This window comes from Suricata suricatta, chromosome 6 (genome assembly GCF_006229205.1).
Source record: "Suricata suricatta isolate VVHF042 chromosome 6, meerkat_22Aug2017_6uvM2_HiC, whole genome shotgun sequence".
NCBI lineage: Eukaryota > Metazoa > Chordata > Mammalia > Carnivora > Herpestidae > Suricata > Suricata suricatta.
Genome location: NC_043705.1, coordinates 31,924,648 through 31,944,726, shown reverse-complemented (window position 1 = coordinate 31,944,726; position 20,079 = coordinate 31,924,648). Strand labels below are relative to the sequence as shown.

At 47.0% G+C, this 20,079-nt stretch overlaps 1 protein-coding gene and 1 long non-coding RNA gene across 2 annotated transcripts; one reads left to right on the top strand and one right to left on the bottom strand.

The window, feature by feature from the left end:
• The first annotated feature begins 769 nt into the window (after positions 1–769).
• Positions 770–13,052, top strand: GNPDA1 (glucosamine-6-phosphate deaminase 1). Its single transcript, XM_029942136.1, has 7 exons — positions 770–825; positions 1,744–1,873; positions 5,436–5,537; positions 7,437–7,619; positions 8,647–8,831; positions 10,510–10,684; positions 11,607–13,052. Exons 2-7 carry the CDS (start codon positions 1,750–1,752, stop codon positions 11,705–11,707), a joined length of 870 nt encoding a protein of 289 aa, XP_029797996.1. The 5' UTR covers positions 770–825; positions 1,744–1,749; the 3' UTR covers positions 11,708–13,052.
• Positions 7,542–17,234, bottom strand: LOC115294330. The gene is made up of 3 exons (XR_003909817.1): positions 17,030–17,234; positions 15,180–15,341; positions 7,542–7,727 (listed from the first exon to the last, which is right to left on the bottom strand). It is a non-coding gene; the product is annotated as an uncharacterized LOC115294330 (long non-coding RNA).
• Between the last annotated feature and the right edge of the window lie 2,845 nt (positions 17,235–20,079).

Sequence of the window (20,079 nt, the reverse complement as noted above, 5' to 3'; positions counted from 1 at the left end):
TTTCTGTAAAACAGAAGTATATTCAAGGAAAAACAATTCGGAGATGGAGTCTAAACTGTTAGCAAAGTTATCTTTTTTTTTTTTAATTTACATCCAAGTTAGTTAGCATATAGTGCAACAGTGACTTCAGGAGTAGACTCCTTAATGCCACTTACCCATTTAGCCCACCCCACCCCGACAACTCCTCCAGCAACCCTTTGTTCTCTATATTTAAGGGTCTCTTATGTTCTGTCCTCCTCCCCTTCTTTATATCATTTTTGTTAGCAATGTTCTCTTGAAGTGGAGACCTGGGAAGACCAGGGACCTTCCTTTTTCTCTAGTGTAGATTGCTGTAATGATTAAGCTTTAAAAATAAAGTTTAAAAAATCCAATTATATTTAAAGAAAAGAAGTTGTAGTATCTAGATAAAACAATGACATCTAAAAGTTAACCTGAAGGCAGAGCTAGGCCCAACTCTAGGGCCTCTGAGGAAGCGATTCTGCTTTTCCTCCCCCCACCCTCCCCCAGCAGTAAAAACTCTAGCCCCCTGGGCGCACTGCATTCCTAAGGAGTCACCTGGGGGCCCCAAGGATCCCACCTCTTGCACAAACCCAGTCTCCACGCCTCGTCTCCCACGGCTGTTCCCAGCCCAGTACGTCCCTAGGGCCAGGACGTGGGGTGGGTGGCCCCGTATAGGGCAGAGTCCACCGGGTGCCAGCGCCCCGCTGTCACCCGGCCGAGTCAGCCCCTCCGCCCAAGAGCTGCTCCGCGTGACCCGGGGCCACGTGACCCGCGCGGGGCGGGGCCGCCAGCACAGTAGCTGCAGCGGCCGCGGGAGGTGTCGGAGTAAGTGGGTAACGGGCTGGCGGGGACCCTCCTCGCGGGTGGGCGCGGGCGGGGATCCGGCAGCTGCCCCAGCCTCCGGTCCCCCGGGACCGGGAGCCCAGCGAGCTGCTGAGACCCCTTCCCCATGCAGGGTCAGAGAGGCGATGGGATCGCCATCGGGGTCGGAAAAGCACTCCCCAATCCTTCGGTTGGCCGATCTGGACACTTCCGCCTCCCACTCTGACTGACCGCAGTGAAAGGGTAGCAGACGCCCTTCTTGAGGAGCTATTACATTTACCCTGTATGCTGTGGGGGAAACTGAGGGTCCACAAAGCAAGGCAGGCCGGGGGGAGCACCCTCTCCAGTACTGAAAGAGAACACCCCTCTCCAGGCAAAACCCATGGGTCTCACCTGCTCTAGCGTCCCAGTATGATACCACGACCCCTCTGTATATTGAGGAAGAGGCCGTGGGTACAAAATATTCAGCAGGGGGTAGACGGGTTGGGGAAAGGGGACTGGGTCGAGCTATAAGGTAATTAGTTGCCAACATATTGAACACTGTGGTTTAGCATGCATCCTCATTTAATATTCGCAATCGTGGAATGTGTCAGGGAGGTACTCCTGTCCCCACTTTTACGTCTGAGGAAACAATCTCAGAGATCTTGAGTCCTTTGACCAAGATCCTGCCGTTGGTAAACGGAGGAAAGATTAGAACCCAGGTCTGTCTCACAAGCAGCGCCTCCTGGTGGTTGGTGGAGGCACTTGGCCCAGCCTATTAATTCCTCTTAGCTGAAAGTTGGGGTCTTCCTCTTCTTGGCTCATAGAGCCTGGGAAGAGGGTATTACTGGGTGAGAAGGGTTTCTCCCTTCTCCCCAACTACCTGCACCCCTTTCTCCCTGTCCCTTATCACTGATTCCTTTTGTCACCTGCCCCCTACAGGACAAGATGAAGCTCATCATCCTGGACCATTATTCTCAGGCCAGCGAGTGGGCAGCCAAGTACATCAGGAATCGCATCATCCAGTTTAACCCAGGGCCAGACAAGTACTTCACTCTGGGACTTCCCACTGGTGCGTTGTGGGATAGAGAGGGTGCCATGGATTGGAGGCAGGGGGAGAGAATGAGCATCTGGGTTTTTAAGGGACCAGGTTCATGGGCTCATTAAGCCAAGGGACTTTGAAGGAGGGCTCTGAGGTGCTGGTGCTATGAATGAGTGAACAACCTTGTTTCCTGGACAGGCAAAACAGAGGACAAAGTTTCCTTTCTGGTCTTGTTTAGTTGCTGCCTTCTCCTAAAGAGTTGTGGTTAGGCAGGAATAACCTGATTTTTAGACTCCATTCTAAGTCTGCCCTGTCCACCAGAAGTCCTTAAAAGAATTGAGTCCTAATATCTTCAGGCATACATTTTATGTAATGAATGAATTTCTGTGCATCTAGAATGCTACTAGCTGAGCATTATCCTTGGGAGAACTGAGAAGACAGTCCACTCAAGGCATTTTCTGTAAGGTGTAAACAAACATGGAACCTAAGTGAAAAACAGTCCCAGTTTCATTCATTCATTCATTCATTGTTAATGAACATCCAAGTTAGTTAGCATATGGTGCAATAATGATTTCAGGAGAAGACCCAGTGATTCACCCCCTATGTGTAACAGCCGGTGCTCATCCCAACAAGTGTCCTCCTTGATGCCCCTTGCCCATTCAGTGCCTTAATGCCCATCCCCCCACCCACAATCCCTCCAGCAACCCTCAGTTTGTTCTCTGTGTTTAAGAGTTTCTTATGGTTTGTTTTCCTCCCTTTTTTGAATATTATTTTTGTTTCCCTTCCCTATGTTCATCTGCTTTGTATCTTAAATTCCATATATGAGTGAAGTCATGTTTGTTTTTCCCTAATTTCGCTTAGCATAACACACTCTAGTTCCATTCACATCGTTACAAATGGCAAGATGTCATTCTTTTTAATTGCCGAGTAATAGTCCATTGTATATCTATGTTACGTCTTCTTTATTCATTCATCAGGGATGCACACTTGGGCTCTTTCCATACTGTGGACAGTATTGTTGATAGTGCTGCTATAAACATTGGGGTGCACACGCCCTTTCGAAACAGCACACCTATATCCTTTGGATAAATACCTAGTAGTGCAATTGCTGGGTCGTAATTTAGTTCTATTTTTAATTTTTTGGGGCACCTCCGTAACACTCCCCGTTTTGTACAGAAAACTTGGAATGTTGCCTTTATGGGAGGATGTTCTAACCCTAGCTCCTCAAGGCAAATGTCCTGGCTCTTTCTGAGTTTGGGTGAATTTGCCCCTTATTGTCCCATCCACTAGAGCAGGGACCTTCAAACTTTTCTGTAAATGGTCATGTAGTCAATATTTTTCACTTCACTCGCCATATAGCCTCTGTTGCAACTACTTAACTGCCCTTGTAGCTCAAAAGCAGCGGCAGAAAACACATAGATGAATGTGTATGGCCATCTGCCAATAAAACTTTATTTATGGACACTGAAGTTTGAATTGATCTAATTCTCATATGTCACAAAGTAATATTCTTTTGCTATTTAAAACTTATTCTTCACTGATGAGCTGCACAGAAACATGGAGCAGCCTAGTTTTGGCGTGTAGTGTGAAGTGGGCTGACCTCTGCACGTAAAAGCAGTATCTGCATGAACCTGGAAAACCACCAACGTCTCAGGCCCTGTGGGGGCTGCACTAACATATTGTTTTGTAACTGGAGCTACTCTAGGTCAGAGTCTGTGCTGCTGAAATCCCTCCCTAACTCCTCATCACCTGCATAAACCGATCTCGGCTCCTTGGTGTGGCGTTCAGGGCCTTCCGAGACCTGGCTCCTTTCTGTCCTACTTGAGCCAGCATGGCATGTCCGTATATGGGATCCTTGGAACATACCTTCTTTTAGGTGAAACACCGAAAAGGTGAAAACACCGTTAGTTGGTGGAAACCAAATAAACCAACTCTGGCTAACTCAAGCAGAAAAGGAATTTGTTGCCTAGATATTGGGGAGCTCCCAAAATTGATGGGGAAGCTAGAAATTTGGAAAATGCACATGAAGAATCTCAGGGGAAGGACAGAAAAGCTATGTGGCTCAGGCATGGCTGAGGGCATGTCACAGGGACAGATGGAAACTTTCATTTATTCAGCAGGTATTTATTGAATGCCCGCTGTATGCCAAGCTGGTCTAGGTGCTGGGATACAACAGCAAACAAAAAATAAATCCCTGCCTTCCTAAAGCTTAACTTGTAGTAGGAGAGACAGATAATAAGTTAACTGACAAAACAGAGTATGTTAGATGGTGATGATTGGAAGGGAAAAATGAAACAGGGAAAGGGGTTAGGGAGTAATTAGGTAGGCATGGGGTTTGCATTATCAGATATGGCGGTGGGGCAGGCCCGTCTGAGAGAGTGACAGTTGAGTAAAGGCCAGAAGAGGTGAGAGTTATGCAGATACCTGAAGGAAGAGCCCTGCTGGCCAAGGGAACAGTATGTGCAAAGGCACTGAGGTGGCGTTGCCAGGAGCAGGATGAATAAGGGTGAGAGAGGTAACCAGGAGCCAAGTTAGTTACAGATTTTGTGAGGATTATTACTCAGTGAAATGTGAAGCAGTAGTTGTGAAAAGAGTGATCTGACTTGGGTGGGGCACTTTTTTCCCATCTCATTTTTAAAATTTTCAAATATTCACAAGAGCTGAAAGAATAATATAGTACCATTTTCCTAGGCTCACCAAATGTTAACATTTTCCACACTGTCCTTGTCTTCTGGCTCATGCTCTGTCTATTCACATACACACACACACGCACATGCACACTTTTTTATGAACCACTTGACTGTAAGTTCCCAACCTCCTGACACTCTACCTTTAAATCTTTCATCATCTATCTCTTCAGAATAAGGATACTCTCTTACATAATCACAGTACTGATATCATACCTATTAAAAATCCTTCCATAATATCATCTGATATATACACTGTAGTAACATTTCTTTCCAAACTCTCCACATTTATTTTTTATAGTTTTCCCCCTGGTAAGCTTGTATCCAGACTTCATGCATATTTAATTTTTTAATCTACAGGGGTCCTGCCTTTTTCATGCGCTTTATGACCTTGGCTTTTTAATGACCCTCAACTCGCAGGACTTTGCTGCTCCTCAGGGAAGGCTTCCGTTAACACACAGACTTACCCTGGTCACAGCTAACACTACTGTTTTGTGTCCCCAGTCCTAGACAGTGAGCTCTTTCAGAGCGGCTGCTATGTCCCTGCTCCTGTGTTCCCATCAAGGGCCGTTGCCTCACACATTCTAGGTGCTCAGAGAATATTGTGTCAGTAAGTACAGTGATGTTCACTAAGGTTACTCATCACCATTGTTTCAGTCAGCAGTGTGCTGAGCACTGGGATTCAGCAGTGAACAGGACACAGCCCTGCCCTCCTTGAGCTTACAGTCTAGCGGGGAAGTAGGCATGCAGAAGCTGTTAGGATTGGAGCATTGGGATAGGACTTCAGATCTGCCTTGTTCTCTCAGATCAGACAGGCTCTCCTGGCTGAGCGGCCCTGACTCGCTCCTGGGCATCCTCAGGAGCTGGGAGCTGCAGGGGATTCATGGCTGTGGCCTCTCTTGCAGGGAGCACCCCGATTGGCTGCTACAAGAAGCTGATTGAGTATTATAAGAACGGAGACTTGTCCTTCAAATATGTGAAGACTTTCAACATGGATGAGTATGTGGGTGAGTCTGTCTCTTTCAAGGTCTTTCCTGCTTCCAGGAGAGTCATACCCCTCGCCTTCCAGACTCAGCCCGGGAGAGGAATAGGGAGGTCCTGGGGAACCAGTGATGTTTGGTGATAAGCTCAGCGATACCAGACTCTTCCAGGCCTTGGTGTCCTCAGCTGCACAGTGGCGGATGAAAGCTGACCTCCTAGGTTGTATGCATTAAATGATCCCACGGATACGGCTTGCCTGTTATACAGAGCAAGCATTTTTTTTAACGTTACTCATTTTGAGAGAGACTGAGATAGCGTGAGCACGGTTGGGTCAGAGAGAGACACACACAGAATCCGAAGCAGACTTCAGGCTCTGAGCTGTCAGGACAGAGCCTGATGCGAGGTTCAAACTTGTGAACTCTGAAATCATGACCTGAACTGAAGTCGGATGCTTAACCAACTGAGCTTACCCAGGCGGTCCTAGGACAAGCATAATAAATAAATGTTAGAGTATCTCTTTCTCCTCTGCCTCTTCCCCAGCTCCATATCATTTCTTTCTGGAGCCAATAATTCCAAATGGGATCGTGGCTGGGGTGTGTCTCTCAGTGTCTGTGTCCGGTCTTTCTGCCCAGTATTTATCCTCTAGCCCTCCTTCCTGCCAACTACACTGGGAGAGGAGCAGACACTGCTATCCCTTCCATTGGCTGAAAAGCTACACCTTGGTCTTCTGTCCCCTTCCTTCCCCCACCCCCAGGTCATCATTTCATATGGCTTCTTTTTAAACATTTTTTGGGGGCGCCTGGTCGGCTCAGTCAGTTGAGCATCCAGCTTCGGCTCAGGTCATGATCTCATGGTCCGTGGGTTCGAGCCCCGTGTCGGGCTCTGTGCTGACACCTCAGAGCCTGGAGCCTGCTTCGGATTCTGTGACTCCCTCTCTCTCTCTCTGCCCCTCCCCCCCTTTCTTTCTCTCTCTCTCTCAAAATAAAATAAAGACATCAAAAAATTAAAAAAAAATTTTTTTCCAATTGTGGTAAAATCCACATAAAATTTACCATCTCAACCATTTCTATATGCGCAGCTTTATATGTACAGCGGGAATTAGTCCCACTGTTGTGCAGCTAATCTCCAGAACTCTTTTCATCTTGCAAAACGGAAACTCTCTGCCCATTCAACACCAACTACCCCTTTTCCGCTTGCCCAGCCCCTAGCAACAACCGTTTTACTGTTTCTGTGAGTCTCACTACTCTAGGTACCTTATTTAAGTGGGATCATAGAGTAAATCTTTTTGTGGCTGGCTTATTTCACTCAACAAGGTTCGCCCATGTTGTAGTGTCAGAATCTCGTTCCTTTTTGAGGCTGATGGAATACATTCACAATGTTTAACATCAAACATTCACCTTAAACATTCTTTTTCTTCTTGGCTAAAAATCATTTTGGGAAGCCCGGAGATAATTCTGTCCAACTCCCTGGCATTCAAGTTGGGGTTCAGGCTGAGCGGGGTATTCCTGGGGGTGAATGGTGAGGTGGGAGGCACGGGAAGGGGCGTTCTTTCTTCCTTTCCTGGATGCACCACGCCCCACCCCCAGGTTGCTAGGCCACCTCCGGAAGCCCAGAGTGGCCCTGGCCTCCAGCCTACAATAACCCTTGTGAAAAGGAGATCTGAATGAGGGGATTTCTCAGGCTCCTGGTGTGGAGCTACCCTGGCTCAGTCCTGTGGTCACAGTGGTGGTGGTGGGTGCACACAGGGAGACCAGCTCAGCCTATCCCGAGCATCCCGGGGTCAGAAGGGTGGTGCCCAATGCTCCCTGATGGGCATTCCCCCGAAGGAGGAGTCTGTGAAGGTCTGGGGGTCTCCCGGCATCCTCCTTGGGAGGAGAGCTCCAGCCCAGCCTGGGCATGACTGAGTGTAGCCGTGGCCCCAACAGGCCTTCCTCGAGACCACCCGGAGAGTTACCACTCCTTCATGTGGAACAACTTCTTCAAGCACATTGACATCCGCCCAGAAAACACCCACATTCTGGATGGGAACGCACCTGACCTGCAGGCTGAGTGTGACGCCTTTGAAGAGAAGATCGAAGCTGCGGGCGGCATCGAGCTCTTCGTTGGAGGTGAGCTTGACGCTCTGCAGCGTGGGTCCGGGGCAGGCCCAGGGTGGCGAGGACACGTGGGAGAGGGGACGAGACCCGTGCCTGTCTCACTGCAGCTTCCTCACTGCACTGCAACAGCAGGGATCGTTTATTACCCTGAGGCAGGGAAGACTAGAGTCAGAGCCCTCACCTTAGCTGTTCTGCTCAGTCACTGTGATCTTGGACATCTCTTCTTTCTGCACTTCAGAGCCTTGTTGGTAAAGTGAGATGTTTGGATTTGGACTCTCAGATTCTATTCCCTTGCCTTAAAGTTTTGCATGGATCAGTCCATGGGACCTACCTAAACAGTTAAAAGCAAAGAGTCCATGTAGTTCCTGAAGACTGCACATTCGGCCCCTGCACACTGTTATAGCCAGTTGAACACCAGAGAAGGTTTGTGACTTCCCCAGTGTCAGCCGGAACAGTGGAAAGAAAGGAAGAATCTAGGGTGTCCCCTTCTCGATAAGAGTTTGTTCCTGCCCGGGGCTGCCCTCTTACGTTCCATCTCTTGCCACCTCCGGATTTACCCATGGGGATGTTAAGTTGGACTTGTACTGCTCTAGACTTAACTCTTCTTTACTTCAAGGTAGGAAGGAAGAGGCTAATGTCCTGAGCATTCATGTTCTGAGATTTTATAAACTTTGCAACTGCTGACCAGGCCGTTTTTTATTTGCTGTGACTCTGTCTCAGGAGCAGGACCCCTGACTACTAAAAAAGAGAGAAGTTACCCATCAATGATCTCAGAAAGCAGAAGCTATTTGGAGTGCTGCTTATTAGCTTTCTGAGGGTGGTAGGGAGGCGATGGTGCCTGTGTGACCCTCAAACAGAAATGGCCAGGAGGTGGAAAGAGGGGAAAACCTTATATTTAAGGTGTACCTGCCTAGGGTGAATGGGAAAAGAGGGAGATTTCAAGGATTTTTTCAGAACCCAGGTCAGGAAGGTTAGGTTGTCATTCTTGAAATCTTGGATCCCTGGGACTGACAGAGCTGTCCTTGTTTCTCCTGGGCAGGCATCGGCCCCGATGGACACATTGCCTTCAATGAGCCGGGCTCCAGTCTGGTGTCCAGGACTCGTGTGAAGACTCTGGCCATGGACACCATCCTGGCCAATGCTAGGTTCTTCGATGGTGATCTCACCAAGGTGCCCACCATGGCCCTGACGGTGGGTGTGGGCACTCTCATGGATGCTAGAGAGGTAAGGGCACAAGGGGTCCACAGGCCTTCCTCGGGCGGCGGGGGGGGGGGGGGGGTTGGACCGGCCTATTTGTTGTTAACTATACAGGTACCACCTGAATACACTTATTAAAAGGGAAGGCCTTAACAAATGAGGCTAAAATCCTAACCGATCCCATCATTGCTCCTCCTTCCTCTTTGGAGGCAGCCAGTGTTCTCACTGTGAGGGGAACCCTTTCAGCACTGACTACTTAGAAGAGGCTGCAGGCCCCCAGCCTCTGCCTCCCTACCCTTTTGGGACTTCTCCCAGGCAGAGAGGAGCCCAGCCCTACTGATGTCAGAGTATGAATCTGCACCTGCCTGGGTCCTGCGAGGGGCTGCTGGCTCCCTGCAGTTGGCGGAGGTCACTGTGGGAAGGGGGCACCCCTGCTGCCCCGGGATAGTTGTGGTTCTAGGCCTGTGCTCGGGGATTCATAAATGTGGAGAAGTGTGATTTGAATCTAAGTGTCTTAACTCAGTTCAGTGTGTCTTTCCCTAGAAAGTTGAGTATCATTTGAATTTTTGGTGGTTCCAATCTCTTTACTGTCTTTCATGAGAATTTTAAAGACCTCTTCTCTTCCTTTCAGGGGTATATTCAGTGGGAACCAGCCACACACATTTTAGCTTCAAGTTTCTTTGCTCAACAAACGTTAGTGGAAAAGGCTCCCTGTTTCAAGTGAACTTTTATGAAATGAGTGGTATTACCAGCTTTCTCTTGGGTAACCTTGACTCAGTGCCTAGGGAGGTCACCCTGCTGTTTTTGGCCTTGCAGCTTGTAAATTCTAGGGCTTTAGGGCCCTCCCTGTCATGTGAGGGTATTAGGATCTGGGAAAGGACTTGGGTCTGGAAATCAGGAGTCTGGGGTCCTAAACAAACAGTCACATCCTCTCTATGCCTCTGTTTGCACATCTTTTAAGAGAGGAACAGAAATCCTGTTCACAACTCCGTGGTACAATGGAATTATAATGAAAGGAAATCTAGAGAACAGAGTTCTTTACAGTCACTTTCCAGCACTTATGTTCTCCATATTTTAACTGTTGAGGGGAAGCTGTGCCTTTGTTTGAACAAAAAGCACCACCCCAAGTCCTATTAGTCAGTCTAATGCTTGGAATTGTAAGTGACCAGATTAAGGGGCAGCTTTTCTGGGCTTCAACCTTAGGAGGCACACACCTATTACCATCACATCCATGGCCTTTGTAGATGGGGCAGGTCGGGACCCCTCTATGCAGACTGCGCTTGGGAAACCTCACCTAGCCCAGGACCCCTCAGAACCCAGTGTCAGAACTGTTGGGATAGGGGTGTGGGCCTTTGTCCTGCATGTCTGTTCATAGCCATCATCAAAGGTATCAGGAGGCACCATTATGGGGTGGTCTAGATCATGACCTCTGGGTCAGAAATGACCTGGGGCAAGGGACTTCATCCCCTGGAGCCCTTTTCCTCATAATAGAACAAGGGGACAGTGACACCCCTGCCTCAGGTTATTTGTGGGATAACGCCCAGACTGCAGGGAGCACAGCTCAGTGCCCGCTAACAACTTAAAATGGTGCATTAAAAACAAGGGTTCTTACAGCCAGCTGGGGAGACTGGGCCAGAATTTGGATGTCTGTGCTCCAGGCTCCACTGCTAGTTCTCCTCCCTCACCGGCTTGTCTCCCAACCAAGGTGATGATCCTCATCACAGGCGCCCACAAGGCCTTTGCTCTGTACAAGGCCATCGAGGAGGGGGTGAGCCACATGTGGACCGTATCTGCCTTCCAGCAGCACCCCCGCACGGTGTTTGTGTGTGATGAGGATGCCACCCTGGAGCTCAAAGTGAAGACCGTCAAGTATTTCAAAGGTGAGGGGAGGGCCAGGTCTGGGAGTTGGTGGCCGAGTTTAGGGTGTGGCAGGGGTGAGGAGTGGATCTGGTTTTTGTGCTCTGGCCACTTGCACAGACAACTCTGATTTCAACAAAAATCAAGCCTTACGGTCTCAGAATACAGTCAGTGGTCTTCCATTCATGACTGCAAGGGGCTATTTCTAGACGCCTCTTTGTTCTGAGGGCCCAAAAAGACAGTGAAATAAAAAGTTGTAGTCTGAGGGCCATGTGGTGATCTCTTGGCAGGGATGTTGAGCCGCTGGGTGTTTTAAACTTCCCCGTCTCCTGCAGGCCTTGACTTCTAGGTGGGCCACTGAATTCTCAGGAAGATCTTTTGCTCTTCTACTTTAAAAAGGACACACTGCTTTGAGGAAACTTATGTGAAAAGCCTCATCTAGTAAGCAGACATATTAGGAATTTATTCTTTGGTTAAAAGATTACCTTTGAATGGCCAACACCCCCGAAACCTGGATTTAGAAGCCCCATGGATTTTAGCATTCGTTGGAAATAAGTTAATTTATATATATTTTTTTTGAGAGACCGAGAGAGAGACAGCATGAACAGGGGAGGGTCAGAGAGGGAGAGAGACACAGAATCTGAAGCAGGCTCCAGGCCCCAAGCTAGCTGTCAGCACAGAGCTTGACGCGGGGCTCGAACCCACAAACCATGAGGTCAGGACCTGAGCTGAAGCCAGACACTTAACTGACTGAGCCACCCAGGTGCCCCGGAAATAACAAGTTCTTTTCCTACTCTTGGGTTTTTGTCATTTGGAGCCACAGAAAAAAGATGATGATTTTCAGGAAGAGGACAAAATTTGAGAACTCCTGGATGGTATTGTTTATAATTGTGGAACTCAGCTCCTACCTGCTTTAACTGCTTTTTGTTTTCTAACTTTTCACAGGCTTAATGCTTGTTCATAACAAGTTGGTGGACCCCTTGTACAGCATCAAGGAGAAAGAAACCGAGAACAGTCAGTCTCCTGAGAAACCATACGGTGATTAGCCCGTGCACCCCAGCATCAAGGGCGTCCTCAGGACAGGGGGGCGTTTCTGGAGATGGCCTTTAGGAGGACACAGTTGTGTTTCTTTCACCCAGTATGGTGACTCCAGATGAACAGGGATGCTAATTGTTCTTGGCTCTGCAGCATGGAGCCTAATTGTGAGAGTTTAGGAACAAGGAGAATGACTTATTTTGTAACTTAATCAGAAAAAAGTCTCTGAAAAATGTACTTGATAATTCTTGATGTCTGCCCTACATAAATGAGGGCTTTTTAGCTTTGTTCTCCCCCTGGCACTGTTCTCACATACGGCACACTCCCACCAGTAATCTCTGTCATTTGTACGCTGATTCTCATTTGGGGGGAGGGGCCTGTGTACACCGGCCAGAACCTCTCTGGAGAGGCTCTGAAAGCCCATCATCTGAGGATCACTACTCCAGAGGAAGGAACAAATTCTCAACCTTATGTTCAGCTCTACGTGCCATGGAAAGAAAGAAAAGGATTCCTTTCTTTCCCTTCTTGTTTTTCTCTGCTCTCACAGCTGGCCTTTCCGTGAACTCAGAGGATACCTTGAGGGAGGATCTGGGTGGCAAGGGCTAAAGAGAAGGCTTTGGCTGACAAACTCAGAGCCTCATGGGGCAGAGTCACGTCACCCGCCCCTCCCTGGGGACCCTCGATCACAGGAGGAAGGCGGAAACCCTCTTCCCACCAGAGCCCTTGTTTTTGTTCCAAAGTCTCCCTGGGCCGACGCGTACTGCCATCACATCAGTGTGTCCAGCTAAGGAGACAGGGGCTGGGCAAGCAGCTCGGTTCAGCCTAAGTTTAGTCACAACACAAGGGCCATGTTCTCCTGCTTCCCTGAGAGCTGAGTGCCAAGGCAACATACCAAATGCTTCTAAAGTCGCCTAATGGCACCTTTCCTCACGAAAAATGCCCTGCTCTTCCAGCCCTCTCGGGTTCCTGAGTGGGGTCATGTGTCCCCAGAATACCAGGAACACAGCCATTTTGCCCCTTCATCCTTTACCCCTTGTTCACAACATGAGTTCATTGCTCTGCCTTTTGACCTTAAGCCTTCGTGGAGCGGATGCTGCCTTCCCCTCCCTATCTCTGTGCCTGTTTGAAGCTGCTGCTTCCTCTGTTTCGGGGAAAGATCTTTCAGAGAATGGCTCCGGCCTCTCCTTACGCGCTGTTTGCTACCAGTGTTCTGTCCTTAGCTTTTATACGTGATCGTGCTGTCATTCTGTCTTAGGCTAATGGATCGACGGGCTTGTTTACAATGTGATGATATTTTCTATTAAATCTGTTATTTTCAAATAAAATGTCTTTGTGGACTTGCGTCCCCAGAAGTCAGAGGGTGGTCTGCTTTGGTCTTTATGTATTTTGGTAATGCCTGGTGAGCCAGGCTTCACACTCACTCCTGACAGCAGTTCCAGAGGAAAGCACAATCAGAGCGACTGTCCACCTCTTCGGTCACCAGGGGGGAAATAAAGTCATTCATAAAAACGAAGCACCTGAGCAGAATGGCAGGCATGAACAGGTGAGCAACGAATGGTCATGTTCTGGCTATGCCTGGGATCCAGGCGACAGTACGGCTTCTAAACAGAATGAGATTTGTGACCGAGGGGGATATAAACACTGCAAGGTATGAAAAAAAAAAAAGGTTTCAGTGGGGTTTTTTAGTTAGAAAAGTAAACATAGTGGGACATCTTGGGCTAATATAACCAACTGAGGTACAAGTAGAGGCTGGCAGAAGGGTTTAATTTTTCTTACCAGTGGTACTGAGATACAATTTACATGCCTGTAAAAGTCATCTATTTTAAATATAAATTCATTTTTATTTCATCTACAAAGTTGTCCAATTCCCCTGCCACATCCATTTCTATCATCCCCGAAAGCTCCCTGTTCCTACCCCAGCCCAGGTGACCAATGATCTGCTTTTATCTCTACAATTTATGTTTTCTGGATATTTCATAACAGTGAAATCCTACCGCATGTTGTGGCTCTGATTTCCTCCACTTAGCATGTTTCTGAGGTTAATCCATTCAACATGCGTCAGTATTCCCTTTTTACTGCAAAATGGTAATCCGCAGTATGGATACGCCACATTTTGCTCATCTGATAAAGAAGGGCTTACATAATAAGTAGGTATGTTCTAGGAAAAATTATATTAGGATGAAATGAAAACGAATTTAGTCATAACAGCTAACCTGGAGATGCCTATATGAACTCGAGACTTTAAAAAGATCCCCGTCCCAGGCCATGTCCCCTGGTGGCCCAACAGCAGTGTCCTCCTCCCGCAACCAGCTCTGCAGATCAAGTGGGGTGTATGCTCTTGGGCCAGAGTGGGCCTCTGACACTACTCAGCCCTCCTTGGAAAAGAGTTCATTACGTTTGGGGGCGGGGATCACAGTGGGCCTGGATTCTCTTGTTCCCACAAGTAAGGGTACTTTTAAAGAGGTTTGAGGCAGTAATGAGAGAACAACACAGTAGTTCAAAGGGGCCCTGAATGGCCAGGCTGTGACAATTTGATCAATAAGTATTAAATACAGCTAAGTGAAACAAGTTCCATCTGTAAAACCCTAAGTCTGATACTCAAAAGAGAAAAAAAGGTAATATTAATTATAAATGGAGTTGCATTTCAGAAAGAGAGGATTCAATGTGTTTAAGGTTTCATTGCATTTAGTAAAATGTGGCAGCCTGTTGACATAAATGGGTGTCACCTCTTCTATTAAATCTGTTTATAAAGTAGAGTTGGATACAAAAGCCAGACCCACCATTTCCCTGGTCTAGCTACGGCTTCCTTCCTTCATATCTCTGCTCAAATGTCATTTATCACAGATCTTCCCTGACCCTCCAAGATAAGGTAGCAGTCCAGACTCTCTAGTCCCCTTTAGCCTGTTCTTTTCCTGCTCGACGTGTATATTTTGTTTCCTACTAAGTGTAAGGTTCATGAAGGCAGACTAAATACTGCTCTATCCCCTATCAGTGCTTTGCTATCTAGAAGGTATCTGTTTTTTGTTGAACTATAAGCCTGATAGTTCCTCCTAAGAGTAATAACCATAAAAACAACCAGGGGAAAAAAGAGCATATTATATGATCAAAGATTAGCCTAGTGGCCTACTAAGGGGATCTAACTTTGCAAATTTGATTCCTCATTCACAGGAACCCAAATCCTTACTGTGAGGAGATGCTAGTGAAACATGCATATGTTTCCAATAAAATATACTTTAACAGAATACTGAGTTATGCAATAATGGTAAATAAAATAAAACACACTAATTCAGGCTTCAAGGGAGGCCTTAACACCAGCTGGCAACCACATGATACTCCCCCAGGCCGTTCAGTCTCTTCTAAGACTAATTTGTGAGGCCTCAAGCCTCCAGCCTCTCTTCCCCCAGCTCTTCTCTCAGCTGTGACCTTGAAAATCAAAGCCATCAGGATGGGACTTCCACAAGCCCCACCGTCACACACACCCACCTGCCAGCCCTGCTCTCATGGTTTGCCTTCTTCCTGTTCCTCGCTCCTGTCCAGTCCCTCCACTTGTGCACTAGATCCTTCTCTCGCCTCCTTGAGGGCATCGTTCCAGCAAGGCTCTGGCTCACCTGCAGCAACAGACTGCCCTGCGTTCCTGGATCACTCCTATCAGCATATAAAACAAGCTTTAAAAACCACCCTCTTCACCCCGTTTGCCCGTCCTGTAACAGCCTCACTCTCTGATCCCCTTTATCACATAACCTCTCGAGTCACCTCTACTCTAGCTCTCTCCTCCCTCCCTCTCCTGGTAGTCCCACCAGGTATATGCTATGCCTGTGTAACGGTCTCACAGTTCTGGGATATTCCGTCCTTTTTAAAAAAAATCATTCCTCTTTTTTCCTTCAAATTTCAGTTTGGAACATTTCTCTTGACAGACTTTCAAGCTCACAGATTCTTTCCTTAGCTATTTTAAGTCTACTGCTGAACCCCTCAAAGGCATTGGTTTGTTTTGTTTATAGCATTTCCTTTTGATTCTTAGTTTCCATGTTTTACATACGTGACGCACCTGTTCTTGCATGTTGTCCACGTTTCCACCAGAGACCTCAGTATGTTCAGCAGAGTTACTTTAAATTCCCAGTCTGCTAATTCTAGAATCTCTGCCACACCAGTGTCTGGTTCTGGTGTCTGTTTCATCTCTTCAGATTCTTTTCCTGCTTCTTAGCATCCTTGTATCTTTTTGATTGGAAGTTTGACATGATATATATTGGGTAATAGAAACTGAAGTCAATAGGCCTTTAGCGGGAGGTTTTATGTTTATCTGGCCAGCAGCTACACTGTGTTCAATGTCTTCTGTGTGTGTCAGAGGTTTTGATTTCTTTCAGTGTCCTGGTTTTCAGTGTCATAGCCTTTTTTTTTTCTTATGTAAGAAAGGATGGAGGGGGCTTAAGCCATCCAACAGCCCTTCCCCAAGGTCAGAGAAGACTTAAGTAGTTTTCCCGGAGGGCAGCCTTCTGCCAATGAAACAAAGTTCTGGGTGTATTTTGAAATGCCGACTCCCGCCACCACCCTTACAGGAGATTTGTCTGCCATCTCATTGAGAACCTGCGGTGGCTCGTGGAGGTAAAACCCACCCAAGTGTGAGCAACCCCTTAGAGTAACTCCCAGGAGTTTTAATCTCTCAAGGTAGTCCACACTCAGCCTCCAGTAATTCGCTTCGATCCTAATTAATGGCTCCAGTTTCTCCTTTAGGTGAAGTGATCTGTATTTTCTGCATATTCTTTTTTCTCTAGTTTTTTGTGGTGGCTTGCCCTGTGACTTACTTACGTTTTTTGATGGGTCAGAGAAAGGCTGATTTTTCAGTGTGCTCCGCATTTTTTCTTGTTGTGAGGCTACCCCATTTCTTCTCAAACACACTCCAGATTTCCCCCTCCCTTCCACTGAAACACCACCCGTCAAAGTCACCAGTGACCACGCTGATTGCTAAGTCAATGCTAGAGCTCCTATTACTTGACCTCTGCGCAGTATGTGACAGCTGGCCACTGCTTCCTTCAAACTTCACACGGCTTCAAGGACATCACTCTCAGCTGACTTTACCTTGGTAGCCGCCGGCTCCTCTGCTGGGTCCTCCACACTGCCCTCAACTCTTGGCATCTGGAGGGCGCCAAGATTCTCTTCTCCCCATAAAACTCCCTCTCTTGGTAATTTCATCCAGTCCCATGGCTTCACATACCATCTGTACACGGATTCCCCTATTTCCATCTTCAGCCAGAGACTCCTCCTTGAACTCCAGACTAGAATACCAACTGCCCACCCAACATCTCCACTGAGGTAACTGCCACGTGTCTCAAACTCACCTGTCCCAAACTAAATTCCTCATCTTCGCCAATCTCTGCCACCTCCAGTTTTTCCCTTGTAAACCGTTGAGACAAAAAGAGCTAGAAATCAATTCTGATGCATCACTTTCTCATATTATACATCCTATCTACAGGTGAATCCTTGAAATCTTACCTTTAAGGTAAGAACACAACCTGACCACTTACCAAGATTCCAAGTGTAAACATACCGGTCCAAGCCACCTGCACTTATTGCCTGAGTTCCTGCAGTAGCCTTTTTTTTTTTTTTAAGTTTATTTATTTTGAGAGAAAGAACAAGCAGGGTTGGAGCAGAGAGAGAGAAAGAGAGGGGGTGGGGGGAGAGAATCCCAGGCAGGCTCCACACGGTCAGCGCAGAGCCCGATGTGGGGCTCAAACCAATAAAACGTGAGATCATGACCTTAGCTGAAATCAAAAGTCAGACGCTTAACTGACGGAGCCAGCCAGGCCCCCAGTGCAGTAGTCTCCTAACTGGTCTGTTTCTACCCATGTTCACACACACTCCTAAAACCTAAGACCCTATCACACTTCTGCTCGAAGCCCTCCAAGGATTCCTGTCTCAGAGCAGAAGGCCTCTGCCATCCCGCCTTCTATCACTCTCCCTTCAGCTCTTACTGGCTTCCATGCTGTTCCTGGAGCCTTCCAACATGCTCTTTCTTACTCCAAGGGCCCTGGCCCTTGCGGCTCCCTCAATGTGGACTCTCTTCTCGAGGTGCCTATGTGGTACACTTCTGCACTGCCAAGCCTTTGTCCTGGGGCTATCAAAATGAAGTCTTCTCCACTCTTTAAAATTCCAACATCACTCTGCCTTCCTTGACTCCCCATCCCCTCAACCAACTTCACCTCTGATAAACCGTATCATTTCCTTAGTGTCTGTCTCCTACCAGAATTAAAAGTTGTATAAGGGGAGAGATTTAGGTCTGTTTTATTCACTGCTACATTCCCAGCACCTAGAAAAACAGGAAGGCCCATCATGAGGTGTCCAAAAAATACTTGGTAAGTAAGTGAATGAATACTAGTAACATAGTAGGCTGCAAGAAATGGAATGGGAGTAAGACACACAATCATCTTTTAAATTTCCACACATTCAATGACACATTAATATTAGTTTAGGTTGTTGATTCAACGAAGGGGGAAAAAAGAGGCAAGAAAGGGGAATAAAAGTAACTATGCTGAATTTGTATTTACAACTTTGGCATCAGAATCTCACTAAGTTTTCCGTGTGCACCATCCTCTCTGAGGCATCCTCTGGCTCAGAGAAGTATGCAAATCCTGGGAGTGGTAAATCTTTAGCGACCTGAATCATCACACAAGGACTGGACTGTGAACGCTGCAAGTCGATAATTAGCATTAACCTTTGTTAACATCTTCAGAGCCAGCTCTTTGACCACAAAGCCCCAGACTGGTTTGCTGGCTGATTATTTTATTGAGCCAAAGTTCAGGGAGCAGACTGTTTGGCTCTTCTTCCCAGTATCAGATGGTACCAGGGTCACGACTTAGCTGTCACACTTAGGAGCTTCAGCTATAACAATCCGTTTACCAGGGCATGCAGAAGTGTCACTTGCTTTGTAACAAGTGGATGCCAACTATGGTGCAGGTATAGTCATAAGTGGCCTCACAGTTTTTGGTAATACTGCTGTTCCTACCCTGCTGCTGCCATTAGCTGCCATTCCACCTACCAGTGTGGGAAGCAGACTATAATGAAACACAACAAGGACAATTAAAATCCCAGAAATAAAACTGTTTCTGTAGCCAAATAAAATCCTGCTCCTCGCTTAATCATTTATGGCGTTTTTACAACATGGAAACTGCTGCCACCTGCTGGTGATGCTTATGACAACACTTGGTGGGCTCTCCAACAAAATTTCCTTCCAAAGCAGGCAGCCACATGGATGGATTTATGATTATTCAATCTCATCAACTCTACTTTTCTCTTAACAAAAATAAGTATTATGTGTATGAAGGGATTTCTAAAGTAAACTAGAACCATCTACTACTAAAATATAACCTTGCTGGGCACCTGGCTGGCTCAGTTGGAAGACTGTGGCTCTTGATCCTGGGGTCATGATTTCGAGCCCCATGTGGAGGGTAGAGATTACTTCAATAAACTTAAAAAAAAAAAAAGACCTTGCTGACAATACTATAGGTCTGGGAGAGTGGCTGCCAAGTCTTTTCTCCATTATCCATCTCCTCAACAGGAAGGGATGTGTCCATACGGTGCTTACTGACTGGATTCACTATTTAGCTAACACTGCAAGCTTATTCTCTCATGCCAGTGCTGAGCCCTGTGGGTCCACATGACCCCCAGTCTAATCAACTTACCCAGTTTAGGGGCACCTGGCTGGGCTCAGTCAGTAGAGCATAAGACTCAATCTTAGGATTTTAAGTCTGAGCTCCACATTGGGTAGAGATTACTTAAAAATAAAATCTTTTTTTAAAAAATAAAGAAGAAAAATAAAAAATAAAGAACAAAAAGAAACTTATCCAGTTTCATGATTTCTTCATGAAGCTGATTTGGAAAACGACCATAACAGGTACATGGCCTAAAATTCCATACAAAGGCAGTGAAATGTCTGAGATATAACAGATTTAAAGCTACAAACAGACCGCAGACAGACAAAATGTACAATGATTGGCTGAGCTTGCTAGGATTAGGTCATCAGTCTTCAAGAAAAGGTTTTTAGGGGCGCCAGGGTGGCTCAGTCAGTTGAGTGTCTGACTCTTGACTTAAGCTCAGGGCATAACCTCACAGTCGTGGGACTGAGCCCCGCATTGGGCTCTTTGCTGGGCATGGAGCCTGCTTGGGATCCCCTCTCCCTCCATCTCTGCCCACCACCTCTGCTCATGTGTACATGCACGTGCATATGTGCACTTTCTCTCTCACTCTCTCAAAAAAAAAGAAAAAAGAGAAGAAAAGGTTTCAGCTCCTGACCAACCCAGGTACATCAAGACTTAATGGCTGTTCAACTAACAATAAAAATGGATGGGACTGTGCCAGCCAAGAGGAACCTAAGAGGGCATGATGACTAAAA

Bases quoted from the DNA above. Each gene is read 5' to 3' on its own strand.
- GNPDA1 (XM_029942136.1), top strand. From the start codon at position 1,750: ATGAAGCTCATCATCCTGGACCATTATTCTCAGGCCAGCGAGTGGGCA. The intron at 7,620-8,646 runs GTGAGCTTGACG...TCTCCTGGGCAG, and splicing joins CATCGAGCTCTTCGTTGGAG to GCATCGGCCCCGATGGACAC. The intron at 10,685-11,606 runs GTGAGGGGAGGG...AACTTTTCACAG, and splicing joins GACCGTCAAGTATTTCAAAG to GCTTAATGCTTGTTCATAAC.